At 42.6% G+C, this 26291-nt stretch overlaps 1 protein-coding gene across 3 annotated transcripts; it reads right to left on the reverse strand.

The window, feature by feature from the left end:
* Positions 1-2630: 2630 nt before the first annotated feature.
* Positions 2631-23417, reverse strand: LOC119721211 (twinkle protein, mitochondrial-like). Of its 3 annotated transcripts, none has more exons than XM_038191166.1 (14): positions 23289-23416; positions 20783-20869; positions 19397-20115; positions 16379-16635; positions 15669-15835; positions 14702-14858; positions 13442-13563; positions 11989-12160; positions 10866-11000; positions 10025-10098; positions 9450-9564; positions 6253-6444; positions 5065-5193; positions 2631-2978 (listed from the first exon to the last, which is right to left on the reverse strand). In XM_038191166.1, exons 2-14 carry the CDS (start codon positions 20824-20826, stop codon positions 2757-2759), a joined length of 2505 nt encoding a protein of 834 aa, XP_038047094.1. In that variant the 5' UTR covers positions 20827-20869; positions 23289-23416; the 3' UTR covers positions 2631-2756. The 3 variants fall into 3 exon arrangements, with proteins under 3 accessions (XP_038047094.1, XP_038047103.1, XP_038047111.1); XM_038191175.1 differs by lacking the exon at positions 23289-23416 and adding an exon at positions 22971-22989; XM_038191183.1 differs by lacking the exon at positions 20783-20869 and having other exon boundaries at positions 23289-23417.
* Positions 23418-26291: the final 2874 nt, after the last annotated feature.

The raw sequence follows: 26291 nt of genomic DNA on the forward strand, positions 1-26291 counted from the left end.
CGTGACGTTTTGGAATTATTTTTAACAAAAATAATTACATAAAAGCAAGAGATAAAAAACTATTGAAAATTTTCAGCCTTCAAAAAGTGATACTTTGTTTTTAAAAGAAAGGTCGATATTACAACTAGAAATCACTGAAGAGTAGCAAACCTCCGCCGAGGCTGAACAATTCCCCGCCATATTGTCAGTACACCCAAAAGATACTCGCATAAATGGTGAAGAATCCTTTAAAAAACCAATCCTGGATCCAGACCCAGATCCGGATCACGTGTAAAATCTAATCGATGTGTACTTATACCAAGGACCAGCCCTAAAAACATTTTCATGCAACTCCGTCCATAACTTTTTGAGTTACCGTATCTTGTTAACAGACAAACCAACCAACCAACCAACCAAATCCGATGAAAACATAACCTCCTTTGCGGAGGTAACAACCTCGTTATCAACTTTCTGACTTCAATGCATGGGCGAGATTTGTTATGGACGAGATTGTCAGTTTAAAAAATAAAAAGGTATACAAATTTAATGAAAGCTCTCAAAGATGCATTTCTTTCTATACTTATATTTATTGTCCCTCTCTCTCAGATTTATAAGGTCTGATTTCAGACAAAAGTCTGAAAAATCGTATGACTGTTATGTTACAAAAACAGGTTAAATTGACGGTTGAACAAAAAACAAAATCTCTTACGGAGGATTCAAGCCTAAAAAATATCATCCCAACAAGAATGTTGCTACTGAATACTGAATTGATTAAATTTCGCATTTGTTTCTTTCCTTCTTGCTCAACATTTTACGATCTGTTTTATTTCCCATGAAAGAAAGGCAATAAATGTGATAATGAATTGAATTGAGACAAATTGAATCCTTTAATTTTCTTATTTTTTAAATTTGCATAATTTTTTTTTAATTCTTGTTTTTCACATTTGTGTGAGGTACAGGGGATTTTCCGCCTGTTTTTGGTGGGGTAAAATGGTAGTTATCCTGCCCACAAACGGACCCATCCTTTGAAAGAAAGCCTAATAACTGGACATAATCACTGACACCACGAAGTGACCTTAACCCCCGCGTAGTGGAAAATGTGTGTTTTGAGATATAATGGATAAAAATGGCAATGTTTTGAAACGGTGATCTGAACATCGTTTTAGCCTCAAAATTCATATTTTTTTTACATTGTCTGAAAGCTGGGATCTTGAATGTCACGTTAATGTATGATTTTAATTGAAAACAAATAACATTAATGACAGGCATGCAACTGGGAAATCACAAAAAAAGAGGAAATTCAAATTTTTCCCAGACTTTGTAAAGTGTTTTTCTATTTTCAATGGCACACTTCGGAAGTAAAAAAAGAGGAAATCAGCTGATCCGAGGAAAAGTTGCATGCCTGTAATGAGTTATCAAACTAATTAACCATAAGGTCACTTCGTGAAAACTTAAAATTCAGATTACGCTGTGTTCGGGTTTTCACGAAGTGACGCTAACCATGTGTATTAGCTAATGGGTTAGCGCTACTTCGTGATAACGCCACATGTGAGTCGCGCGTATCATGTGACATTTGTGTCACTTCGTGAAAACGCAAAACCCGTTTTTGACGCGTAGAGTGCAGGCACTTTACACGCAAAAGAATGGTATAGTACACTTCGTGAAAACGCATTTTCCGGTTTTGACCCATTAAGTTGCAAACTTTAATTAATGTTAGTTAATGTTTTCACAAAACTAATTAACTATGTGTTTAGTAACTTCTTGAGGTGATAGATTATGTGTAATTAATCACAAATCAGGATAAAAATCGAAACGTAACATATCGATTTTGTTATGTTAGTGTCACTTCGTGGTGACGATGACGAATATGTCACCCCTTTCTAAACTTGTTTACATATTGGGTTTCCTCAACCCCAACCCCCTGAAAAGAAAGGCCACAAGAATCTGATATATCAAAAAAAATCGCCTACCCCTACAACAATCTGAACAAAGGAGTACTGATAGTTATAGTAAAGCACTTTTTACATTAATTTGTCTTTAATATATAAAGATTGAAAAATTGAGTACAAAATACAATGAAAATTTCGTCTTATCTGATTTCTCTGATCAATCGGAATCAGTGTGTGATAAACATTTTTAATTGTCTCAGCTGCTTTTTACAAAAATAGAAACTAACAAAAAATTCCCATCGGTACATGTTGTAGGGCCCTTAAACTGGCATGGCAACCTTTTCTCAAAGGTCATTCAACCATGTACTTAGCAAAGCACCTAAGGCACCATTCTATGTTTGCAAAACGTAAAACCATATAATTTTTAACAAGTGGTGGGATTACAAAAAGTACAACAAAACAATATATTTCATTTGAATCATATAACAGACATTTACCAAAAAAATAAGAATTTACAACTCATATTGTACGGCTTCTGTGATTGGACCACTTTCTCACCAAGGAAGCTCTGATTGGTTTAACATGATTAGAGGGCCAATAGGATTGGTCCTGTCTCCTCTGTCATGAATGTAAGAACTGTTATGATTGGTCCTTCCCATTTGCTGCCATATACATCAGAGCCTTTGATTGGTTTATTCACCCCTGTGATTGGACCACTTCCAAACCAAGGAAGCTGCGATTGGTTTAACACGCTTCAGGATTCCTGTGATTGGTTTAACACGCTTCAGGATTCCTGTGATTTGTCCTTTCTCCTCCGCCATGAATGTAAGAACTGTTGTGATTGGCCCTTCCCATTTGCTGCCACATATATCAGAGCCTCTGATTGGTTCATTCACCCCTTCCAAGTTCATCCTCCTGCCTGCTCACCAACATCAGCTCCTCAAAGAGTTCGTACGAGTCTTCCGATTCGTCGGCTTCGCCCGGCCTGGCGACCTTTGCCCCGGCCGCTTTTTTGCTCCGTGATTTGGAAGGAGGTGACATGGTCCGCGTCTCCTTGTTAAAGTGTAGCGGCATGATGCCCAGGTCCCCGTCAAATCTATTCTTGACAATCTGCGAGAGATCAGGTATAAACGAACCCATTAGCAATTGCATTTCATTGTATGATGCTGTATTTATTCCCGGAACAATCCATAAACCCTGCTTGGCAAATTGGGGCAGAACGGGGAGTAAAAGCAGGGTGGTTTAGGGCAGAACAGGGAGTAACAGGCAGGGCGGTTTGGGGCAGTACAGGGAGTAACAGGCAGGCGGTTTGGGGCAGTACAGGGAGTAACAGGCAGGATGGTTTGGGGTGGTACAAGGAGTCAAGAGCAGGGTGGTTTGAGTCGGTACAGGGAGTAACAGGCAGGGCGGTTTGGGGCAGAACAGGGAGAAACAGGCAGGGTAAGTAACAAGCAGGGCGGTTGGGGCAATACAGGGAGCAATAAGCAGGGCGGTTTGGGGCAGTACAAGAAATAACAGGCAGGGTGGTTTGGGACGGTACAGAGAGTAACATGCAGGGCGGTTTGGGACGGTACAGGGAGTAACGGGCAGGGTGGTTTAAGGAAGTACAGGGAGTAACAGGCAGGGCAGTTTGGGGCAGTACAGGGAGTAATAAGCAGGGCAGTTTGGGGTGGTACAGGGAGTAACAGGCAGGGTGGTTTAGGGCAGTACAGGGAGTAACAGGCAGGGTGGTTTGGGGCAGTACAAGGAGTAACAGACAGGGCAGTTTGGGGTAGTACAGGGAGTAACAAGCAGGGCGGTTTGGGGCGTTACAGGGGGTAACAAGCAGAACAAAGTTGTTTTTTTTGTTAGTACAAAATGTACAAATTGAAAATTCGTTTGGAGACAAAAAATTCACTTTTGCATCTTGAAGGGGAAGGTTTCCAGAAATGTTTACGGTAAACTTCCACGCGACTAGCCTCTGATTCACCGAGACAGGTCTTCAAAAACAGATGAGTCGCGATGCGGTGATGGGATAATCCGCACAGGGGCCAGAAATGCCTAATTCCAATTCCTGTGCAAAATTTCCACTTGCCGTGCCAGCATTAAACTGTTTATTCCTACGGCCAGTATCAACAACAGGCACCGGCTGGGACCGGTCCCACCGGTCCCACTGATAGAAGCCACCACCGTATTTGGCCATGAAAGTTTGACGGCCAAACATTAAGAGGTTTAGAGGTGAGGGGGTGGGGGGGGGGGGGGTAGTTGGGGGGAGGTGATGGGGATGGTTAAGGCAGAAGTAAGGCATATAACTCACTTAACTTTTCATACTGTATTTCCTAAATCGTTACATAACTACTATATGTGGTACAAGTTTCCTATCGAATATTTTTAACTGAATCGCTCATTGTCAGTAGTAATAATAATAATAATCGGCATTTAAGAACGCTCTTATTAGTAAACTAAATCACAGCGCTTACAGTATTATTATTACCCCTGATCATTGGGCCAATTAAACATTCCAAATACCATCTCGGCTCCCTGGGGAGTATACAGCTCGATGCTGCCTGTTAGGCGCAAGCAAGCTTATTCAATCACAATAACCATCTCTGCCCTCACAGGTACCCATTTACTCCTGGGTGGAGAGAAGCAATGAGTGACAGAGTGCCTTGCCCAAGGGCACACACACCATGACCCCGGCTGGACTCAAACCCACAACCTGCAGCTTTACCCACAGACCACGAAACCAGTGCCCTTAACCACGAGGCCACAGCACTCCACAGTAGTGTTTCTAGGATCCTATTTGCAGGGGGGGGGGGGGGGGGGGGGGCAATTAATGGGGCCTCATTTTCTGGAGGGGGGGGGGCACAAAATGGGTTTAGTCATCAATTCACACAATGGGAAGCTATATTCTGCATTCTCCCAATTCTCAGCTGGGGGGGGGGGGGAGGGGGGGGGGGTTGCACACCGCCACAGGGGAGGCAGCGGAGCACAGGCCTCGAGAACAAGGGGGCACTCTCCCCCATGCCCCTCCCCTTTCGATACACACAAGCCGTCACCAATGCCCTTCAGGTAGAACATTGGGTATGAGTAAAAACTCTTGGGTGTTTTATTTCTTAGACGTTTTACTTTTGTCACCAATGCCCTTCGGTTAGAACAGTGGGTATGAGTGAAAGCTCTCAGGTGTTATATTTCTTAGACGTTTTACTTCCCATACCTGTATGTACTTGCGCCCCCTGAGAGCAGTCAGTCTGCGATCCTGGAGTATGAAGACATTGTCAGCTTCTTGGGATGCCTTGGCACTGCCGAAGATGGATGCGGCCTGAAGCTCCTCCATGGCATTCTCCTGAGGAATTTATTTAAACCAAAAAGAAATTCATTTCATCAGGAAAAGTTTGTAATCAAGGCTCTGCTGAAAAAAATATATTTAATGGATCATTGCAGAAGGTGGCTATGATGTGGTCGTACATGGCGAAGCGGTCCATCATGAATGACTTATTATCAGTATAGCCTACCATAAACTGCAAGTGGTCAACACTTGACTACAATTGCCTCTCTCCACCCAGGAGTATAAATGGGTACCTGTGAAGGTAGAGACCAGAATGCGATGATCTTGAGCTGCTGCAGAAAAAAAACTCTCATGGCCGATGAACAGGGCTAATTATTGTGAAGTGCTTTGAGACCTTTGGTATAAAGCGCTATATAAGCACATTATTTTTGTGTGATTATGATGTCAATGAATTACGGAAGAACAGCATATTTTTGAATACAGTCTGCAGTTTGTTTAGTCAAATATACATGTAAATATTAAATATAAATTAATTACTAAAGACAGATAAACATTTAAGCACCACACTAAATCACCGGCTATTTCTCGTTCGTGGAATTTCCCGTACAATGTCTCAATTGCTCATACCTCATATAAATACAAAAGAACAGCAATTTAATTCCGATTTTAATTTTTCAATCACTCAAAAAAATCATACACAGATTATCTTTGATGAACTAACAGACACACAGAAATAATTGGGGCGATACATTTAAATCTGAACTCATTCAGTAGAGCGCTGCTAACATTTCAGAGGTCACAGTCGGGCAATTCCATAAAATCCAACGTACGTCCGACCACATGATATGAAAGGACAAGGTCGTTAAGGTGGTGGTACCTTAGTTTGGTCTGTAATTCTTTTCCACTCAATGGATGTCACATTATTAGCGATGTATCACATTCACTTTTCCAACAGTAGCTCATTCAAATGTCTGACATGTACGTCCTAATTTACGGAATTGTCCAGGTTGTAATTGTGTTTTAGTCTTTTTCGTTTGTTCGATCAAAACTTTGCCGAAGAGAGAGACCCGACTTACTTTTACCCTTAAGATTAATTTGATGATTTATTAGCACTACCTTTCTTGGGTGGATGACGACCGTCACATGACAGTTATTGCTGGTGGCAAACTTGCGGAAGGCGGCTATGATGTGGTCGTACATGGCGAAGCGTTCCATCATAAACGACTTGTCCGAGTAACCCACCATGAACTGCAAGTTGTCGACTATAACGTGCTCGATGTCGTGCACATAAACGGCATGGGACATGGCCTGGGTAACAGAGAAATAAAAGCTTCATCTTTAAAAAAAAAAAAAAATCTCAACCTTAGCTTCACAGTTCAGTTCCTGCCTGATTTTATAAGATATTCTTTTGACGGGAGTGTGGGCTAGTGGTTAGGGTTCGTGACTCATGATGAGAGGGTCAGGGGTTTGAATTTAGCTTCTGTTGTGTCCTTGGGCAAGCTACTTTACCCCAGCTTGCCTCTCTCTACCTAGGAGTATAAATGGGTACCAGGTTTAGCTGGGGAGTAACCTGCGATGGACTGGCATCCCATCGGGGGAATGGAAATATTCTCAGTCATTTCGTGTCCAGGAAACCGGAGATAAACGCTGGCCAGATGGGCCATATTGGCTTATGACAGACTTTACTACTTTTGCTTCTTGAATTGAATATTCCTTCAACTTTTTCACTCTACAGATTTCGTTCAGACTTCCAAGCCACTGTGCTTGTGCACTTTTGAGGACCCTTAGTTTTATGAACAGGATTAAACATCAACAGTATAGTAAACACCGCAAAAACAGAAAGTCCACACTCAAAATTTTGAATCTGATCGTCTTATGATGACGTCATTTATATAGACCTTTGGGGAATGTTGTTAGCTACATTTTGATACACCGTTTGCTACCAAAGACTGTAAATCGTCCAACATTGACAACAATTTATGAAAACTGATGCAGTTTGAAAAGTTGCAAATTTAAAGATTACACGAGGCGAAATTGCTAAGTGTAACCAAACACACATGCCAATAATTGGCCCCTATCGACTGCACAGTGCCCGAACAAAGTGTGGGTAATTCAATTTTGCGTGCTCCCATGCATGCAAGCACTGTGCGATCGGTATTCCCTGCCGTTCGTTTCGGGCAGTGTGACATTGTCATGAAGCAATTTCCACTCGCGTACTCTTTAAATTTGCAACTTTTCAAACTGCATCATTTTTCATAAACCGTTGTCAATCTTGGACAATTTACAGTCGTTGGTAGCAAAAGGGGCATCAAAATGTAGCTAACAACATCCCCTAAAGGTCTATATAAATGAAATCATCATAAAGACGATCAGATTCAAAATTATGACCCCTCCAATGAGTGTGGACTTTCTTTTATTTTGTGCGGTGTATATTTCACTTATTACCTTGGAAGCATGAGAAAGATAGAAAAAAATAAAAATCACTTATCGTGACTTATCCACCTTGTAGCTTTGCACCTCTGAAACGTTCATTTTAAATTGTCCACAGCTGGAGAGTGTTCAGTGCCAAATTTCTGGTAAACATCCGTATCAGTGGCTACCAATCGCCAACCAGGTTTTTTTTTTTTTAATCTCGGAGTCCATTGCAACCTTGTACAGTTCAACAGGAAATCCAGGACTTCCCCCTCGGATAAATAGACTAATCCCCTCCATCTAAATAACCCCAACGCGCTTTTTAGTTTTTCTCGAACGGGCCGGTATAAACTGGTTCCTGTTTTTTGCGGAAGCGGCATTATATATCCGGACGTGTAGAATTTAATGGATAGCGCAAGTTGCCTGGTTCAAGAAATTGGTGGGATTAATAGTTGTTGAGGTGCGAATTGGGACCCAAGTGGTTTCGATTTCCACCTAATGGTGTGACTTGACCGTGTTTTGAGAAGATGGTGAAATTTGGTAGAATGACATGATTTGCTTTGGAGACTAAATACAGATTTACATGTCAGAATGACGTTTTTGTTAACAGCTGTGGATTAATAAACTTGTACTCTGATGGCAAGACCTTACCATTTCTACTAAAAAAACATTTTAGAAATGACTCTGTTGGCTATATGGTTGTGTACAAAGTCTATGGAGAATCGATTGCATTTTCAAACTATTTCCTAACAAGATTGGAAATATTTCTCAGACCCAGATTCATGTCTTTTCAACATTTTTGCAATGACTGACCTTAATAATAATAAATTATACTAAAAACAGGTTCTTTTATAGTGCTTTTAACTAAGATCAAAGCGCTTTACATTATTATTACCCCTGATCATTGGGCCAATTAAACATTCCAGATACCATCTCAGCTCCCTGGGGAGTATACAGCTCGATGCAGCCTGTTAGGTGCAAGGAAGCTAATTCAATCACAGTAACCATCTCTGCCCTCACAGGTACCCTACAGGGAGTAATAGGCAGGGCAGTTTGGGGCGCTACAGGGAGTAATAGGCAGGGGATTTCAGATGCTGCAGGGAGTAATAGGCAGGGCGGTTTTAAGCGCTACAGTGAGAAATAGGCAGAGCGGTTTGGGGCGCTACGGGGAGTAATACGCAGGGGGTTTGGTGCACTACAGGGAGTAACAGGCAGGGCGGTTTTGGGCAGTACAGGGAGTAATAGGCACGGGGGTTTTGGGCAGTACAGGGAGTAACAGGCAGGGCGATTTTGGGCGATACAGGGAGTAATAGGCAGGGTGGTTTTGGGCGATACAGGGAGTAATAGCCTAGGCAGGGTGGTTTTGGGCGATACAGGGAGTAATAGGCAGGGTGGTTTGGGCGCTACAGAGAGTAATACGCAGGGTGGTTTTGGACGATACAGGGAGTGATAGGCAGGACGGTTTTGGGCGCTACAGGGAGTAATAGGCAGGGTGGTTTGGGGCATTACAGGGAGTAATAGGCAGGGTGGTTTTGGGCGATACAGGGAGTAATAGGCAGGGTGGTTTTGGGCGCTACAGGGAGTAATAGGCAGGGTGGTTTTGGGCTATACAGGGAGTAATAGGCAGGGTGGTTTTGGGCGATACAGGGAGTAATAGGCAGGGTGGTTTTGGGCGATACAGGGAGTAATAGGCAGGGTGGTTTTTGGGCGATACAGGGAGTAATAGGCAGGGTGGTTTTGGGCGATACAGGGAGTAATAGGCAGGGTGGTTTTGGGCGATACAGGGAGTAATAGGCAGGGCAGTTTAGGGAACTACAGTGACTTAAGGGTTAACTGCTGAACCACAAACTCCCCTCCCCCTGTCCTCGGTGATCCCAGAAAACAGTGTGCACTTGCCATACCTCAATAACAGCCTTCATAGTCTGTTGGCCATGGAACGTCATGAAGTACAGAGGCAACATCTCAAACTTGTCGGCCCACTTGTCGAACTTGTCCAGATTCTTCTCCAAATTGAGTCTGGAACAAGCAGGAACGAGAGTTAACAAAATAAGAAACCAATTTTTAAAAGTTCAACACTGACAAATTGACTGCAGCGGGATTTGAACCTGAGACCTCCGGATTGCCGTTCCGGTGCTCTACCAACTGAGCTATCCAGCCCTATGTTGGCTGTTCCCCATTTTGTCACTGAATTTGACTGAAGCGGGGTTGAACCTGCAACCACTGGATAGCCATTCTGGTGCTCTGACTAGCGCCCCTTGAACAAGGGCATTGATAAAATGGAAAACCGCCAACATAGGGCTGAATAGCTTCTGGCATGCGGTCGTTTTGAAGAAAACAATAAAGCATCATAAAAAAACCAACCCCCCGCATCGCCGCATCAATTTTGAACTTTGGTCTGACCAGAGACCGACTATTTTTTTGGGCCTTAGTAAGGGGGAGGGAAATTGCAATCCTGTAAATATTTGAAGTAACTCACTGTGCAAATTGGGACAGCATGACCTTGGCAAGACGAACATTCTGGATCTCAAAACTTCCCCAAAGTGTGTTGACCTGAGCATCGAAGAAATAAAGAAGAAAAAAACATGAAGTTGCCCAAGTTGTCAAAAGTCAAATTTGTCCAGTGGTTATCAAAAGGCAACTCTTGAGGCAGCATTTTCCAGCATGCATTGAGTTTAAGTAGTATCAATTGCTTCCAATTTGGGCGATTCACAATGCAGTGCGCCACCAAGAGTTTGCCACGGAGAGTTAACTTTTCCCAGTGCATTGTGGGAGATGGTCGACAAATTTGCAGCGCAGGACATTTGATATTGTTAGTTTTTCCGGTCGGTAGTTTCGTAAGCGTACATGATTCGAGGATCTGTTTGCCATTTTCTTGTCTTTTTATCAATATGGTGTTTTTTTGTAAGGCAGCAGAACGCTATGCCGCCATCTATAACCAATTAGCTCAAGTTGTCTACTGACACTCATTCAAATGGCCCATGTTTTGTTGACAGTAAACTTGAACAAGTCTGAACTCTCCATGGCAAACTCTTGGTGGTGCACTCCATTGTGAATCGCCCAAATTTTTATTGGATGTTTACCTGGAACATTTCAAGGAAATGCTTCACAAGAGAGTATTAAACATGATAAATTCAGAAAGGTCCATTGCAGAGAAACTTATAGACCTTATTCTTGAGGATACTGTAACAATCCCATTTTGGAACTATAAACAAATGTGAATTTGAGGTTATTGACATAAGTTTTCACATTGCGAAGGGCGCGGCTACAACGTGGTCGGGCCGAAGGCATGTAAATGCGTCTTTCGCAGCCATACTTACCCCTTGTGTGCAGAGATCAAGGGAATATTCCGCCATGAAGGTGGTTTTCCCAGAACCAGTGGGCCCGGTGAAAACTGACAATTCGCCGCGCCGATGGCCCTTGAGTAGTTTGTTCAGTGTGGGGAACCGCCTCCACTGTCAAAAGCCAAACAGATGGAAATTGAAATTTAATTACTGTGGCACGCCCAATTCATTATGAAGCTGCTTAACAGTTTCCAGAAAATATGTGCTTACTATAGTGAGAAAATTGTGCTATTCCTTAAGCACTGTTGGTATTTTATGGCACGGATGTGCTAACGGTTGCACACGCAATGAAATTTCTATTTTTACGTCACTGATTTTAATTGTGAGTCTAATGTGAGTCTAATTGCATCCTTTTTTTCTGGTCACACAAAGAATCAAACTGCTTTTCATGGGTATATGTGCAGCGAAGCAGCACAGGGGTGTGAGTGACTACTGATAAAAATAGCTGAAAACAGCTGAAAAAGGTGTAAAAAAGCTGAACTTTGGAAATCTCCTATACTTTTGTACACAGCAAGTGAGGGAAAAAGCTGAAATCCAAAACAAAAAAAAGCTGAAATCAGCTTAAAAGCTGAGATTTCACACCCCTGGCAGCATGAAAGTAACTTTTTCCTCTGAGGTAAGCATGCCTGTTGCTGTGCTTACTGCTTACGGTCTCCGTGAAATAGACGGAGGCTCTGTTAGCAGAAAATCATGTGCTTAGCGGCGCTGCGAAATTAGCCCTAGACCTATGCATCTTGACACCATAACTCTGGGGGTCTAATGTGGAGTCCAAAAACATGACCCATCTCAAAAACTTTTTGTAACATCCCTCATTTGATTTTCATGAACTGTGAGAAGACTTAGAAATTTCTCTAACTTTAGTCTAAAACTCTTAAAAATGCAGGTTTTTTTAAAAACTGGGCAGAAACTCTGATGGAAGTTTCCTTACATGGAACTAAACAAATCACACACAAATCTGACAGCTGAGCAATTTTTTTTACAATTTCTTTTGGCTAAGAATGGACTCAACACTGTCTAAAGGCAATACAGATTCTGTTAGGGCTTATTCCTCACTACGGTAGATTGCATCAGACTGGTAACATGGGTCATATCTGCTCACCTTAACCCCGGCCACTTGCTCAGAATGAGACAACTCCCCCAGCACCTCTTCCCGCAACGACCGGAAGGACACGATGGACTTGTGGCTCACGGGATGGGCCTGCTTGAGAATGCTCCGCAGGCTCAATCCCTGTTGCAGGGCCACCAGTGCTGGCGGGTGACAATCCAGTGGCCTGTGGGAACATGGATAAATCAATAAATTCTTTGAAACAAATGAATATTCATGGCATTGCTACTTGTTTTTATGCATGTTGCAGGGCCACACAGTACACATTCCTTCAAGTGTGAGAGACCTTAGGTATGAGAACTGCATCTTCACATGTATTTTACTAAGGCCCCCCAAAAAAGTCTTTGGTTTCTGGTATGGAGCTTGTCCAAAAGTGGTGCGGCGACACAGCTTTTCTTTTTTTTTCTTACTTTTTTTTTCTTCAAATGTCGGCTAATGACTGCAAATGGTGCCCGACTAAATTTAGTGCAAAATATATGGGAACCCAGAGAGGCCACATAAAGCTTATACTCGATCGTAACCCCATCTAAAAACACGTTGGAATTGTGCAGCAGCAGGATTCCAGTTAAAACTAGTGAGTTTGGCGGTTTTGTGACAACATCTTACATTGAAAAAAAAAGTTTCAATTTTGCCAAGGCACATGGCTGAAGCGACGCGCACGCAGACCAGAAACCAGAGCCTTTTTTTGGGGGGGGGGGGGGGGATAAGGGAATAACAGTGTGAGGATCTGGTCTTAATTCATTCATTCATTCGTTAGACATAGGCATTTGCCCGTGGTCTCTTATCAATCAAATATTGACCGGGTTTGGGGGTGACCGCTGTTAATGGACCGAGACGAAGTCGATTGAGACGGCTGACGATTAAGACGTCAAGACTGCCTCGACTCGCCTCTGGGTGACGTCTAAACATGTTAATCCCTCGTGCCTTTTGTACACACCAAGTCCATGAAGTCTGTGGAGGCGGACCGTGTGTTGATCTTGAATTGGCCGTTGTGCACGGCCTATTGTTGTACAATTTACGCTCCAGTGCACACCCCAGAGTATTGAAACATATGAGGTTTCGGCAAGAAATATCACACAAGTACTGTTGAAATGACTCTTGTGGTGTTTAATTGTACAAGAAGTGGGCTGAAAAATGTTGACTTTTGCGAAAATCAAAATTTTTCGGCAAAAATAATCCCGGAACCCGCCAAGCTTTAAAAGCTGCCGCCATGCTTAAAAAGTTGCCCGCCATGCTTGATAAAAAGGAAAAAATAATAAAAAAGACAAACAAGTGGGACTACCCTTACCCTCCAGGGTACACTTTGGCCAGAAACTCTGCCAAAAGCAGCAACATGCAACACTTGTCATACTGCCAAGCCTGCCCATTGAAGCAATCAATCGGTTCACCTCCTATTTGAAATTCTTCTTTTTACAATCCTGGCTTTTCTTGGACTGCCAAGTCATACCTGATGAAGTAGCAGCGTTTGGTGTTGAGCTTGCGAGCAAACTGTTTGGCCGCCTCCCAGGACCTCATGTCATTGCCAAACCACAGCGTGATCTGATGGAACTGCTCCAACAGCGGCAACAGCTGAAACGTCACATAATACAGGGTCGTCCAAAACAATGTTTAGACTTTTTCAGACGTAGATTTCATGGAATTGGGTAAACGTGTTAAAATTGTTTCAAGATATTCCTAAACTACAGCATCTTCGTGGTATACGGGGAAAATGGCTCTGAAAATAAAGCCTACATTAAGAAATGGCGACGGTTTAAAGAAAGATGGTCAAAAACCAGTTTATCCACACGCAAGTCTATCAGATATGGTCAGCACAATAGCACTGCGTACACAAATAACTGCAATAATTGTAATTAGGTCTACACGACTGCCATAGATGTGGACAAACTAGTTTTTTACCTCTTTTCTCTAAATGGCCGCTATTTCTTACTTTGAGCTTTGTTTTCAATGCCGTTTTCACCATATACCATCAGGATCTTGTAGTTTCAACATGTCTCATCGATTTTGAGAAATCTGCCTCTGAAAAGTGTAGAAAAAAAATTGGGACCACCATATGGAACCATGTTGGAGAAATATGGAGGTAAGAATTGTTAGTGAGTAATTTATAAGGGTGAGTAAAATTGGTCAGAATGGTCCTCAAAGTTTTTGGTCTACAGTTGAGGGTTCAGAAGGCAGGCAGAAAACTGGGCAGTCACCACAAAAAGAGGAAATTACACAATTGATGAGACTCTTTCAATCTTTATTATACCTCTGTCTTGAGTACTTTATTTTCATTGGCCTAGAACGATCAAGCTGACTTTGTACGTACGGTACGTATGGAGTGAAACGCTTGTTTCGTTGGTACCCTATTTTCACCATGTTTTCACACATGAGTTGGAGTAGCTAAATAGTAGACGATCAGGTGTTTCGAGCATGTGACATGCAAGTAAATTGACGTTTGACTGTCATGATTGTTGTGTTTATTGCTGTTTGTTTTCATGATTTTTACATCACAATCCAAAGAATCCAAGACAGAGGTATAACAAACAATTGTTGACTGCTGTGATGTGGGATATGACGTTTTGAACATCCGAGGGGCGCATAGCACCCCTCTTTCTGGAAAAAACAACGAATAAGCTTCTTGCACTTCCCTAATGCATTACAACATTGACCAATGAGAGAAGTGCTTTGTGGTGCATGAATATGTATGAGGTGTATCAACCAATCGTACCTCTTGTTGTAAAGAAGCGCTCCCATTGGGCAGGGCCAGCACAGTCTGTCCAGTCATCTGATGGACAGCTAGCGCATCTAAGACGTTGGCGACTAAAACCATCTCTCCATCTCTTGAACCAATCAGGTGATAGCCGAATAAACCGTTCTGGTTATGTCTGATTAGACGAAACAAAAAGACATTATCATCAGTGGTTTGTCAGGGGTGGATTGCAATACCATGGTCTTAGCCGGCTGGCTTAACCAGTCCGCTTTTAGCTGGCTATCGCTCTCAGACGGTCTTAGATAAGACACCAAACTTGGCACACTGCAATAAGCCGGCCTTTACTAAGCCTGCTTAGAGTAATGATTCACAAACAAGCATTCCATGGTTATGGGCTGTGGTGCTCATCACCCACTGTAATTGACCTATCGCCGTTTGCGAGTTAGCCACGCCCCTTACACAACCCTATGGAGTTTTTGTACACTAAGTTTTGCTTGTCTCAGATTTTGCCTGTTTTGCGTCCATTTGTATAATCACGTAATTGGAAAATATTTCACAGCTGCGTTGACGCGATTCTAACACGATTCTACCGTGATAGGTCGATACCGGAGAGACTGCTAAATTTTTCGGTTTGTCTGATTCAAATCATGTGAAAATAAATTGTATTTACAGCACAACTCAGTGTCATTATATTTCTCTAGAAGATTTCTTCTATCCTGGAGAGTCCTCTCTCCAAGCAGTATTCTACCATTTAAATGATCAAACACTCGTCAACTGAAAAAAACATTCTGGGAAAAAATATTTCAACCCACCACTGAATAAAGAAAATCCCAACTATATGGACTATTTTAAGCCAGCCCAAGCCAACAAACTACTACTGAAACAATCTTATTGTGGACCCAAATGTGTTTGCCACAGCAAAGTTCTACCAAAAATCATCTTTCTAATCAGACTCCCACGAAATCAAGAAATTACGGGCACTGACCTTGGGTACAGCGTTTCTGTGACCTCTGACCCTTCCGTGACCTTCTTGACTTCAAGGACTTTGACCCCTTGCAGCTGTTCACCGTGCCCATATAAGGGCAGGACAAACGCCCGCTGTTTCTTGCTGTACCGGATGTTGAATCGCTCTAGAGTATCTGTCGCGATTTGCTTAAAAAAAACAAGAGAGAAGCTTATTATGAATCCCGCCTGGGCCAATATGTGGATTGGGTTTTCAGTCCCTGCCTGATTCTGTGGGTTTTCCCCAGAATATTTTTCTGGGCTTTCCCTCCCACCTCTAAAACTTTAACTTCTTCTCATTGTCTTCTCTCCGCAGGTTTCTTCAGGCTTGCGAGCTACAGTGCCTAGGGCGCTTTTGAGGAATCCTTGGTTTCATTACCAGAAATGATTAATAATATTAATAAGTAAATGTGGAACAACAAAGGACTGCCTTTGCCAAAGCTGATTTGAAAAGTTTGTGATTTGAATTGGGACTGGAGGACTAGTGATGGAATCAACTACATCCCTGTTATGCACATTCAGAATACAATTATCGTGTGTACTTCACGCCATACCTGCAAGAAAGTTGCGCACACAAGCCCTGTCTCCCCCACTGTACTGGAGCCCTTACATGTAGGGACACTGCACCACCTAAAGCTCATGCGGCGAGGCTTCAATTGTTACCTTTTAGGATCTACAGGATCCATTTCTCACCTCCATGCCCATTGAGGCTCGCAGCCGGTCAATCACAGCTCCCTTGCAGGCACTCAACTCCACGGCCCCCTCCCACACCTCCTGGACCTTGGTCATGCCTGACCCTTGACCCCTCACCTCCGCTTCTTCATCGGTGGCAGCGGCGGGATCGTCGAGGAAGGACGGATCCTGGCAGCCTTGCTGCTGAGCGACGGCTAGGCTGTCGTGGAGGCTCTGCCAGCTGCCCCTGGCCTTGGTGCACTGGCAGATACAGTGGCCTGGTCAAAGAAGGGAAAAGCTAATCAAATTACATAAAACTTTTTGGGGTCATTCCATGCCAACTCAACAAATGTTGCACACCATCACCTCTTGGATTTTTTTCTTTTTTGGTGTACTGAAAGATACTTAGGAGAAATGCAAATTCTGAAAATTTGGGGTCTCTACGACTTTTCGTTCTTGCGCAACAGCATTTTGAAATTTGAGGTGGGCGGGGCCAAAAGTGCGTCGCGTCACGAAATTCAATGTTTAAAGGGCCATATATTTAAAACTATACCCCCCAGACATTTCAAACTTGGTAATCTGGGCTATTTTTTGCTGTAGATTTCAAATATTTAAACAGAAAGAAAGTAGCTTGTTTCATTTTTAAGTTAGAGGGGCCCCAAAATGGCCCAAAACCCATCTGGACCAATGTTCGGGGGGGTGTAAGTCAAAAATTGAAAATATTTTTTTCACCAATTTTTTTGCCTGTAATAGCCCCCAATTGAAACTACTTTCATGTAAAATCTTACACTTATATTAACTTCATTGAATGAGATATAGCCCTTGCAAAAAGCAAATTTCTTATTTTTACGATAACTTGACCCCCCCAAAAACCAACGTCAGACATTCCGCACCAAATTTTGCTTCACATATGTTTGAGGTTGGTCCTTAGTGAAGTCCTCTGAAAAGTTTCATGTTGGTGTCTAAATGTCTTCAGTGGATAGCTGGGCTTTATAAAGAGTCTATATCTTACGATGCTGCAGGTTCCGTAACATACAAGTACATGTACTTGTATTTTACGGAACCAGCACAACAAAATCCCTGTTGATAGACAGTTGATAGACTCGGGTCAAGACTACCCATTTCCTGCTCAATAAACAGTTGCTTGTAGACCTATGTGTGCATTATATGCAAATTAGGTTAAATGACTTGAGAGTCTTATTCTTTCCATGTGCTCATCACACAGCATGCATGTCATGTATACATTAACCAGTTCTCACTTGCACAGCATAGTATAGCACTAACCTGAACCAAAGAGAAGTGATTCAGTTTGAGTAAAGGGTCTATGGTTTTAACCTGATTGATCTTAGTTTTCATTATGGATAAGGGGAACCTAGTTAATGCAGGAAACTCATCATGCACCAATTGTAGCAGCTGACCTCAACCCAGGAAAATATGTTTGTGTGGTCTATGATGATGTTTGGTACATTGCTATTGTAGAAGATGTATCACAACTTCATGAGGATGTGTATGTCTGCTTCATGTACAGGACGGAATCAGCAAATACTCTTTATTGGCCACAAAGAGAAGATAAATGTAACATTCCATTTGTTGATGTGTTGTGTTGCGTACCAACACCAGAACTTCTACATAGCGGTGGAAGGCAATACAAACTTAGTGAACCAACCATCATGCAACTCATTCAACTTCATCAAAACTACATCACAAGGAATGCATAATTTCACCTGTGAAACTGTAAACAATTATATCAACTGATCAAAAGTCTACATGTACAAATGTAAGCTAAGTTTCATACCCAACTTATTCTTTATGTACCGACTGCTGTTATTCTTGGTACAATGTACATGTACTTGTATGTTACGGAACCAGCATCGTAAGATATACATGTAGACTCATTATAAAGCCCAGCTATCCACTGAAGACATTTAGACACCAACATGAAACTTTTTAGAGGACTTCACTAAGGACCAACCTCAAACATATGTGAAGCAAAATTTGGGGCGGAATGTCTGACGTTGGTTTTTGGGGGGGTCAAGTTATCGTAAAAATAAGAAATTTGCTTTTTGCAAGGGCTATATCTCATTCAATGAAGTTAATATAAGTGTAAGATTTTACATGAAAGTAGTTTCACTTGGGGGCTATTACAGGCAAAAAAATTGGTGAAAAAATATTTTTAATTTTTGACTTACACCCCCCCGAACATTGGTCCAGATGAGTTTTGGGCCATTTTGGGGCCCCTTTAACTTAAAAATGAAAGAAGCTACTTTCTTTCTGTTTAAATATTTGAAATCTACAGCAAAAAATAGCCCAGATTACCAAGTTTGAAATGTCTGGGGGGTATAGTTTTAAATATATGGCCCTTTAAACATTGAATTTCGTGACGCGACGCACTTTTGGCCCCGCCCACCTCAAATTTCAAAATGCTGTTGCGCAAGAACGAAAAGTCGTAGAGACCCCAAATTTTCAGAATTTGCATTTCTCCTAAGTATCTTTCAGTACACCAAAAAAGAAAAAAATCCAAGAGGTGATGGTGTGCACCATTTGTTGAGTTGGCATGGAATGACCCTTTGGTGTCAGAGGCGGGATAACCAAGGAAGGACAAGTCCTGGCAGCCTTGTTGCCAAGCCACGGCCAGGCTGTCGTGGAGGCTCTGCAAGCTGCCACTGGCCTTGGTGCACTGGCAGATACAGTGACATGGTCAAAGATATAGTACTGGGATCCGAATTTCATAGAATTCTGCTGAATTCCACTATTCGGTTTGGATTTTGAAAACCTAATATTTTTAATTTAAAATAATTTACGCTACCGTACCAAATAATATTTAAAGTTGGTTACGGGTCGGATTTTGAAAACCGAATACCCCAAAACCGAGTACCCAATCCCATAATCTGGAACCGGTTCCTGACATCAACGGTCGGGTACTCGGGTGTCGTGCATGAGCATGGATGCTTGCGTTCTTTGGTCAGCATTATACATGTAGCAGTCAGTGCTGGGATGATGATCTGTTCATTAAACAATGGAGCTATAAATTAAACATACCAGTTGTCATGTTGATGAACATAGTTTTAACGTCTTTGCTGCGGGCACCTGCGACCACGCCACTGCAGAACGGGCACGGTGCCGTCAAACAGGTGTAGCCCGTCTGGAAATCAATCTCAGCATTCTTCAGGTGGCGCTTCATATCCGTCACAGTCGGCACTTGAACCTCCTCCACCGAATTGAACGTCGTGCGCATTGGCACAGATGTGCTGAACAATCTGTGAGGAGTGGGGCCTTGGCCTGGTGAGGATATCCATGGTTTGGGGCCAGTGGAGATATGTGGGTGGCTCTTTGACCCACTTATAGCTGATTGGCTGAGGCATCTCAAAAGGCAGTGGCCCCGAAACGTGGACAACAACACGCCAAATCGATGGCATGACTGCAGTGATGCCTGAGAAGGGGTAGCTTGCAATAGTGTTTCAGTTGGGCTTATTGTTGATGATTTTCCCGCCCTTGTACATTTCAATCTCGAAGAGAATGACTGCCATTTTAACTGCGGACAGATTTTGCACTGGCATGAGACATTACTGTGATCATTATAGGATGCTGTATTGACTGTCTCAGTGGATGGGTAAAAATTGATGGTGTGCTGGTTCCCGCTGAAAGTTGTCACAGCAACTTGATTCCAAGTTGCCAGCTTTTTCCGGCACGGTGGCTGCAGCACAGAAAGCGAAGATTTCAGTCTGGAAAGCTGTTGCATCCTGGCGAAACCGGATGAGCTAAGTAAAAAACAAAACAAAAAAATACCAGATGTTAGAGACATGATTTACCTTTAACAGTACCAGTACATGTACATGTAGGTCCTTTAAAGTCCATCAGGTTTATTTTCAGGAAAAGGAAGAGAGCCCGGCCATTAGGCAAAATAATGTAATTTTCTCCTCCAATTTTTAATTTAAAAAGAGGGAGGCAGCCCCTCTTTTTAGAAGGAATCTCCCCTAACATTGTTTCGCTATACCCTTGCAAAGAACGATTTCCCAACCCGACCCTTCCTGCCTTTTTAGCCTCGAGTCTTGTGCATATTTTGATGCAAAATTCCGACTATATACGGGGGTACAGTGCAGCGAAAGTTTTTTTTGGGCGCTGCGAGCTGTGGAAACTGAATTTCCCCATATGTACATGTAGGTACACAAAGCAGAATTACCATTGGTGCATAGGACTAATTTATTAGCTGATAATTCAAAAACGCTTTAACCTACTAGTTTGAAATTTCCTGGGTATCTTCATATCAAGTTGTTTTATGCATGCACCGACTTTCATAATTTTTCGTCACACAAAGGCCGACAGATGAGGGGGGGGGGGGGCAAAGCTAGTTTAGTCGGCTTTCTTTCAGTAAATGATATTTAGCCTGCTAGATTGTACAGCGCATTATAAAAGGTGTTAAATTACCTCCACCGTTGTGCAGCACCCGATGGCCTAGTGGATAAGGGCATGTACCGTAGTTCTTGAGGGAGAGATCCCTGGTTCAAACCCCAGCTGGTGACATTTTCAGGAAAAAAAAAAAGGTTATCCCAAAATATTTAGAATAATCTTCTCTTATCATTTGAAATTGACTCCAAAATTTAATTACAGACTGAGAGTAGACCTATTAGGCCAAAAAAAAAAAAAAATATTTGGTCTTTGTCAGACCAAAGTTTCGGAATTGACGCAGCGATGCGGCTTTTTTTTTTTTTTTTTTGCTTTTTTTTTTCTTCAAGCTTGGATTGTACAGACAATGTGGGGTACTATTTTGCTTTTTTGGTGTCCTCATGTACATTGGTGTCCTCCATCATTTGCCTTGGTGCTCTCGATCATTTGCCTTGGTGCAATTTCCCATTCCTTGGTGCTCTTTGGTAAAAAAAATTGAGGAGGTGCGGCAATAGAGGGCGCTGTTGGAGCTACCGCAGAACATTTTGGAAAAAAAAAAGATTGACGCGCATGATTACAATCGACGCGCGCGCTGTCCAGAGACCGACTTACTTTTTTTTTGGCCTTACATTATTTTTTTTGTGATTTGTGGCTCTGGACGTTTTTCTTTAAAGGAAATAGGCTAAATTCCAGAATTGTAATGGTCTGATTCCCATCTCGTGAATACAAAGTCACAACGACAGTGTTGGCATGGAACCAGACTAAAATTTGTCACGCTTTAAATTGTGAAATGGGAGAAATATTATCGCTCAGTTTGCCTCGTGAAACAGAAAAGTCCAGATTTTACCGCGCAATAATAATTATATTCCTCCCATTCAATATTCCACTCTGAGCCACTCAATATTTGGGCAATCCTATATCTACGGGCCTGGTTCCCTAGTATAAAGGAATAAAACCCACTCATAAATTATATGACTTACCAAAATAGTTTGCGACATTAAGAACATGAACGTATGTCAGAGGGCAATTTTTTTTGAATTTTCAGGGAAATTTGGGGGTAAAAACAATGACAATGACAACAACTGCAACACGAAAATAAAGATGGCGATCACCGCCATGTATACCATGAACACGCAAGGCGTGCTGAATCGCATGGCACCAACCGTAAACCGCGAAAAAGAAAAATTGTAATTTGAAAATTACAAAAAAAGGTGTCACTGGAGACAAGGTTGCTTCCTTTAGTTTGAAAAGGTCGTCTTTAAATAGTGATAAAAAACTCCCTTCGGAAAGATTTCCCTCCCTTCACTCTTATTTGATCGAAACTAAACAGGGGTCCTATCCTACACAATCGCCAATATTTGTATATTACCAGCTTACAAGTTGCAAGGCTTAATATGGCTATGACTAGGGTATGACAACAGCATGACTAGCCACGTTACTAGGCCTAGCTAGCCCCACTAGTGTTGCCGCGGTATGCTGCGCTGAACCTCTGGCCACACACCGTGGTCCGCGCACTACTGAGGACGTTTTCATAAAAATTACAGGCATTTTCTTACATATATGGTTGTAGTCTATGATGTCCCATCTATCACTTCTGGGATGCTTAGGTGTAATGATGTTCAATTTTCCGAGATATTCTTGAATCTTTCTGGAGCCCATATGCACTCGTGTCTTGTGATGGCAGCCATTTTGAATGTGACAAGAGATGACCTCAAGCTGTGACGTCGCGTTTATGCAAATTGCTTGTCGAGCGAGGGCACGAGTTGCAAATGCGACGGCTGTTTCCTGTACCATGCATTTATCGTCAGGGGGCCACGTGCACTGATCTCTATTCAGGATCCACGGCACAGGAAACAGCCCTCGCTTGACAAGCAATTAGCATAAACGCGACGTCACAGCTTGAGGTCATCTCTTGTCACATTCAAAATGGCTGCCATCACCAGACGTTTCACGAGTGCATATGGGCTCCAGAAAGATTGAAGAATATCTCGGAAAACTGAACATCATTACATCTAAGCATCCCAGAAGTGATAGGTGAGACATCATAGAATACAACCATAAGAAAGTAAGAAACTGAGAATGTAAGAAACGGACCGCAGATTTTATGAAAACGTCCTCAGTAGTGCGCGGACCACGGTGTGTGGCCAGAGGTTCAGCGCAGCATACCGACGGCCACACTAGTGGGGCTAAGGCCTAGCCTACTTGAGTAACTCCAGCTGAGTGAGCCTACCGTCATTCGATGCACGCGTTGCAAAATATAAGTTCAACACGGAAAGATTTCCATATACGAAGTTCACTCAACACTCTGTGTACAAACCCTATGAGAGTGGACTGAAAATTTCTAAGTGTTTTCTAAGAAAATGCTTGTATTTTCTCACTCCTCAAATTGACTTTGATGACATGAAATTGCTATCTGAGGGCTTGTTTGTTAGTCAATACAGAGGAAAATTAGTGAACTTCGCAATGGTAATCTTGCCGTTAAACACGAGTGCGTAGAAATAGGAGTGCATAGCCTACAGAGGTCTGACGATACTTGTCTTTAGTCTACCATATTCAGATGACAGAGGTAGCACGGCAAATGAAAGACATCTTCCCCGTCATGCCCGTCTTGAAGACTCTGATCAATCACGTCGCCCTCGATGGCCGGCCGGTCATGGGCGGGCGCGCGCGATTTTATTTGACTGTGTTGTTTATGCAGGGCGCCACCACGCGTCACGCGCGCTCGTGGACAGGTTATTTAGTCAGAACTGAAGCGCAACGGATGGGACGTGCCAAGTACAGGTTTATATCTTTTTTTCTGATCAGGATTTACTGTACTCAGCAAGTTGGTAGTAGTAATTAAGGTAAACTGACTAGCAATTCTGCAGAATGTCCTCATTGCACTTCAAGAACAACAACTTTGTTATCTGCTGACAATCTAGCCCTGTGTGGTCTCATTATGATTCCACCTCTGCTAAAGATGCGTTCCACAGGAGCACTGGAGGCAGGGACTTTTAGTTTTCTCATAGCGAGCTTATACAATGTCGGGTATCTGACACGATTGTCTGTCCAAATTAAACTGTAAGCAATCTGAAGTCAGCTCGAGATCAATGACATGACAAACAGTCCATGGCACTAACTGAGCGGCGCGATATGCTGGCGATAAGCGTGCTCTCCCTGCGGAAATTCTTTTGACATGCATTATGCGTTATGATTTGCCCTAGTGATACAGTGTCGATTGCTATAAGCGGTTAAATCGAATAATTGTCTTAAAACACTCTGGAATATCTAACGGGTCTCGTCAAGGTCTTGATCCGAGACCCTTGTCTGAGACCGAGACATTTCGAGTCGAGACTGAGACCACAACATTCCGAGACCTCAAAATCGTTGAGACCTGAAAAAAAAGGGTCTCGAGACTTCTTTGGTCGAGACCTCCAACAACACTGCTGGGAACCAATCTAACAGGTTTGGTGAAGGACGCCACCAATAAATTAACAAGGCGCATGTAAACTTGAAAACAGGCACCCTTCCCTAGTTGCACACATGCGCATCGTTCTCTCACGGGCAACAGTTGTCTTTTTTTTCTTTTTTCTTTTTTTACAGTCATATACCTGAATTCGGTGACAATGAGGTACAACGTGCATGTCTACTAGCTACTCGTCAAGCGCTGAGGGAAAAATAAACAGTCCACGGCGTCATATATGCGTCAGCTAGGGCCCCAAGGAGAAATGAGTAGTAGGACAGGCGATAAGGGAACTGTCATCCCAGCTGGGTATCGGGGGGGGGGATCGCCTATAATAGCGAGGGGACAATTTCCCGACGCCATAGTCAGGCTACTCGAGAAGGCATTTCCGCCGTTGGAGAGTCATGGGGAGTGACGGTACGCCGAAGCAGGTAATTTGGGGGAGCTGAAAAGGAGATGCGATTTGCCGGAGGGTGGAGAGTGCAATCCACAAGAGGCCCGAAGAAATGAAATCTTGGATGGAAATAAGGAGTAAACCTGGAGGCACCCACTCAGGTGGACGTTGGGTGAGTTCGTTCCATATTGCCTTAAACTCGACTGTTTAGAACAACATGACGAATTTTGTGATGCTCAAATCAAGACCAAGAAGTTATATTTTCTTCATCATAATGTTTTCTAAAATGACATAAACTTGAATCCAGGACCATACCAAACCCAAATTTCCCTGCGTCGTGTGTAAAAAAAACCCAGCAAAATTCGGTCAGGAGGCTGTTGAATGTGAAACTTGTAACTCCTGGTTCCACACTGTTGCTTAAAAATGAGCGAACAGGTCTACGAAGTCTTAGTTGACCATCCATCTTACTCTTGGGCCTGTTGTAACTGTGGGCTTGCAAACTTTGAATCAACACTTTTCATAAACAGGAGCTTTGAAATGCCTGTCATTCAATTCAACAAAATGTCATGTGATGCACATCAGCCACAAGGTCAAGCCCATCGTCCATGCGAACAACATCAACGGAAGTGTACTTAAAACAGTGAACCACCACCAGTACCTTGGAGTGGAGATCAGCAAAGACCTCAACTGGGCACGCCAAATAAATCAAGTTACAAGTAAAGCAAATAAAGTCTTGGGTCTCCTGACGAAAAACATCCACTCGTGCAGCAAATCAGTCATGGAAATAGCCTATATTATACTAAGTTCGGCAAGTGATCGGTCTTGATGGTTACATTACAAAAGGAGATTCAAATAGGTGAGAAATCATCAAAGAACAACTGAAAGTTTCTTTCGAGAAAGGCGCGCTAAATCAAACTTCTCGCACCGGCACCCGCAGACAAACGCTCCTGCTTTATATTTAAGATTTGTTCAATAGAGGGCGCGCCACATAACTAGTGGTCTCCACAAAGCAACAACCCGGACGCTGCACTATTGAACAAAATGAACATACTCGTTTCCGATGAACTACTCAAGAAATAGGAGACGTATTCAATTGAAATTTCGAGCACTGATTTTCCACTATGTGTAACATAAGTGTATTGAATATTACGAGAAACCGTTGACCAATAAAAATAATATGATCGTAACAATGTAGTGTTTTACACGCGAAAAATCCACGTTGACTCTCATTCGGATTGCGTAAAACACTGTATCGTTATGGTCATAATAGCTTCACTGTTGGTCGGTTTCTTATGAAATGAAATCTGGTAATTTTTAACATAACGACAAATCAGTGGTCAAAAATTCAATTTTTCACATCTTGTATTTTTTGAGTTGTTGCCCCAATACGAGTTTGGTGCACGGGAGATCGAGACCACTTTTTATTTGGCGCGCCCTCTATTGAAAGAAAAATAAAGTAGGCAATGGAGCGAGATCGAGACCACTAGGCCGGGTGTACCCATTCAAATAAACTGTTCCCGAGTTGGTCATTTTTGTCGAGTTCCCCGAATGTATTTTATAACTGTTAACTGTTGAATGGGATGGCACCAGATTATTTATGCAGGCACAATGCAGCCTTATTATACTGTCATGTTGTTGTTGTTTTTTAATAGGGCGTTAAACATTAGGGAATGTTTAATTACAAATTTTGAATATTATTCCTTGAAGCAGGTTGC

This window comes from Patiria miniata, unplaced genomic scaffold, assembly GCF_015706575.1.
Source record: "Patiria miniata isolate m_02_andy unplaced genomic scaffold, ASM1570657v1 HiC_scaffold_1, whole genome shotgun sequence".
In the NCBI taxonomy this organism is placed as follows: Eukaryota; Metazoa; Echinodermata; class Asteroidea; order Valvatida; family Asterinidae; genus Patiria; species Patiria miniata.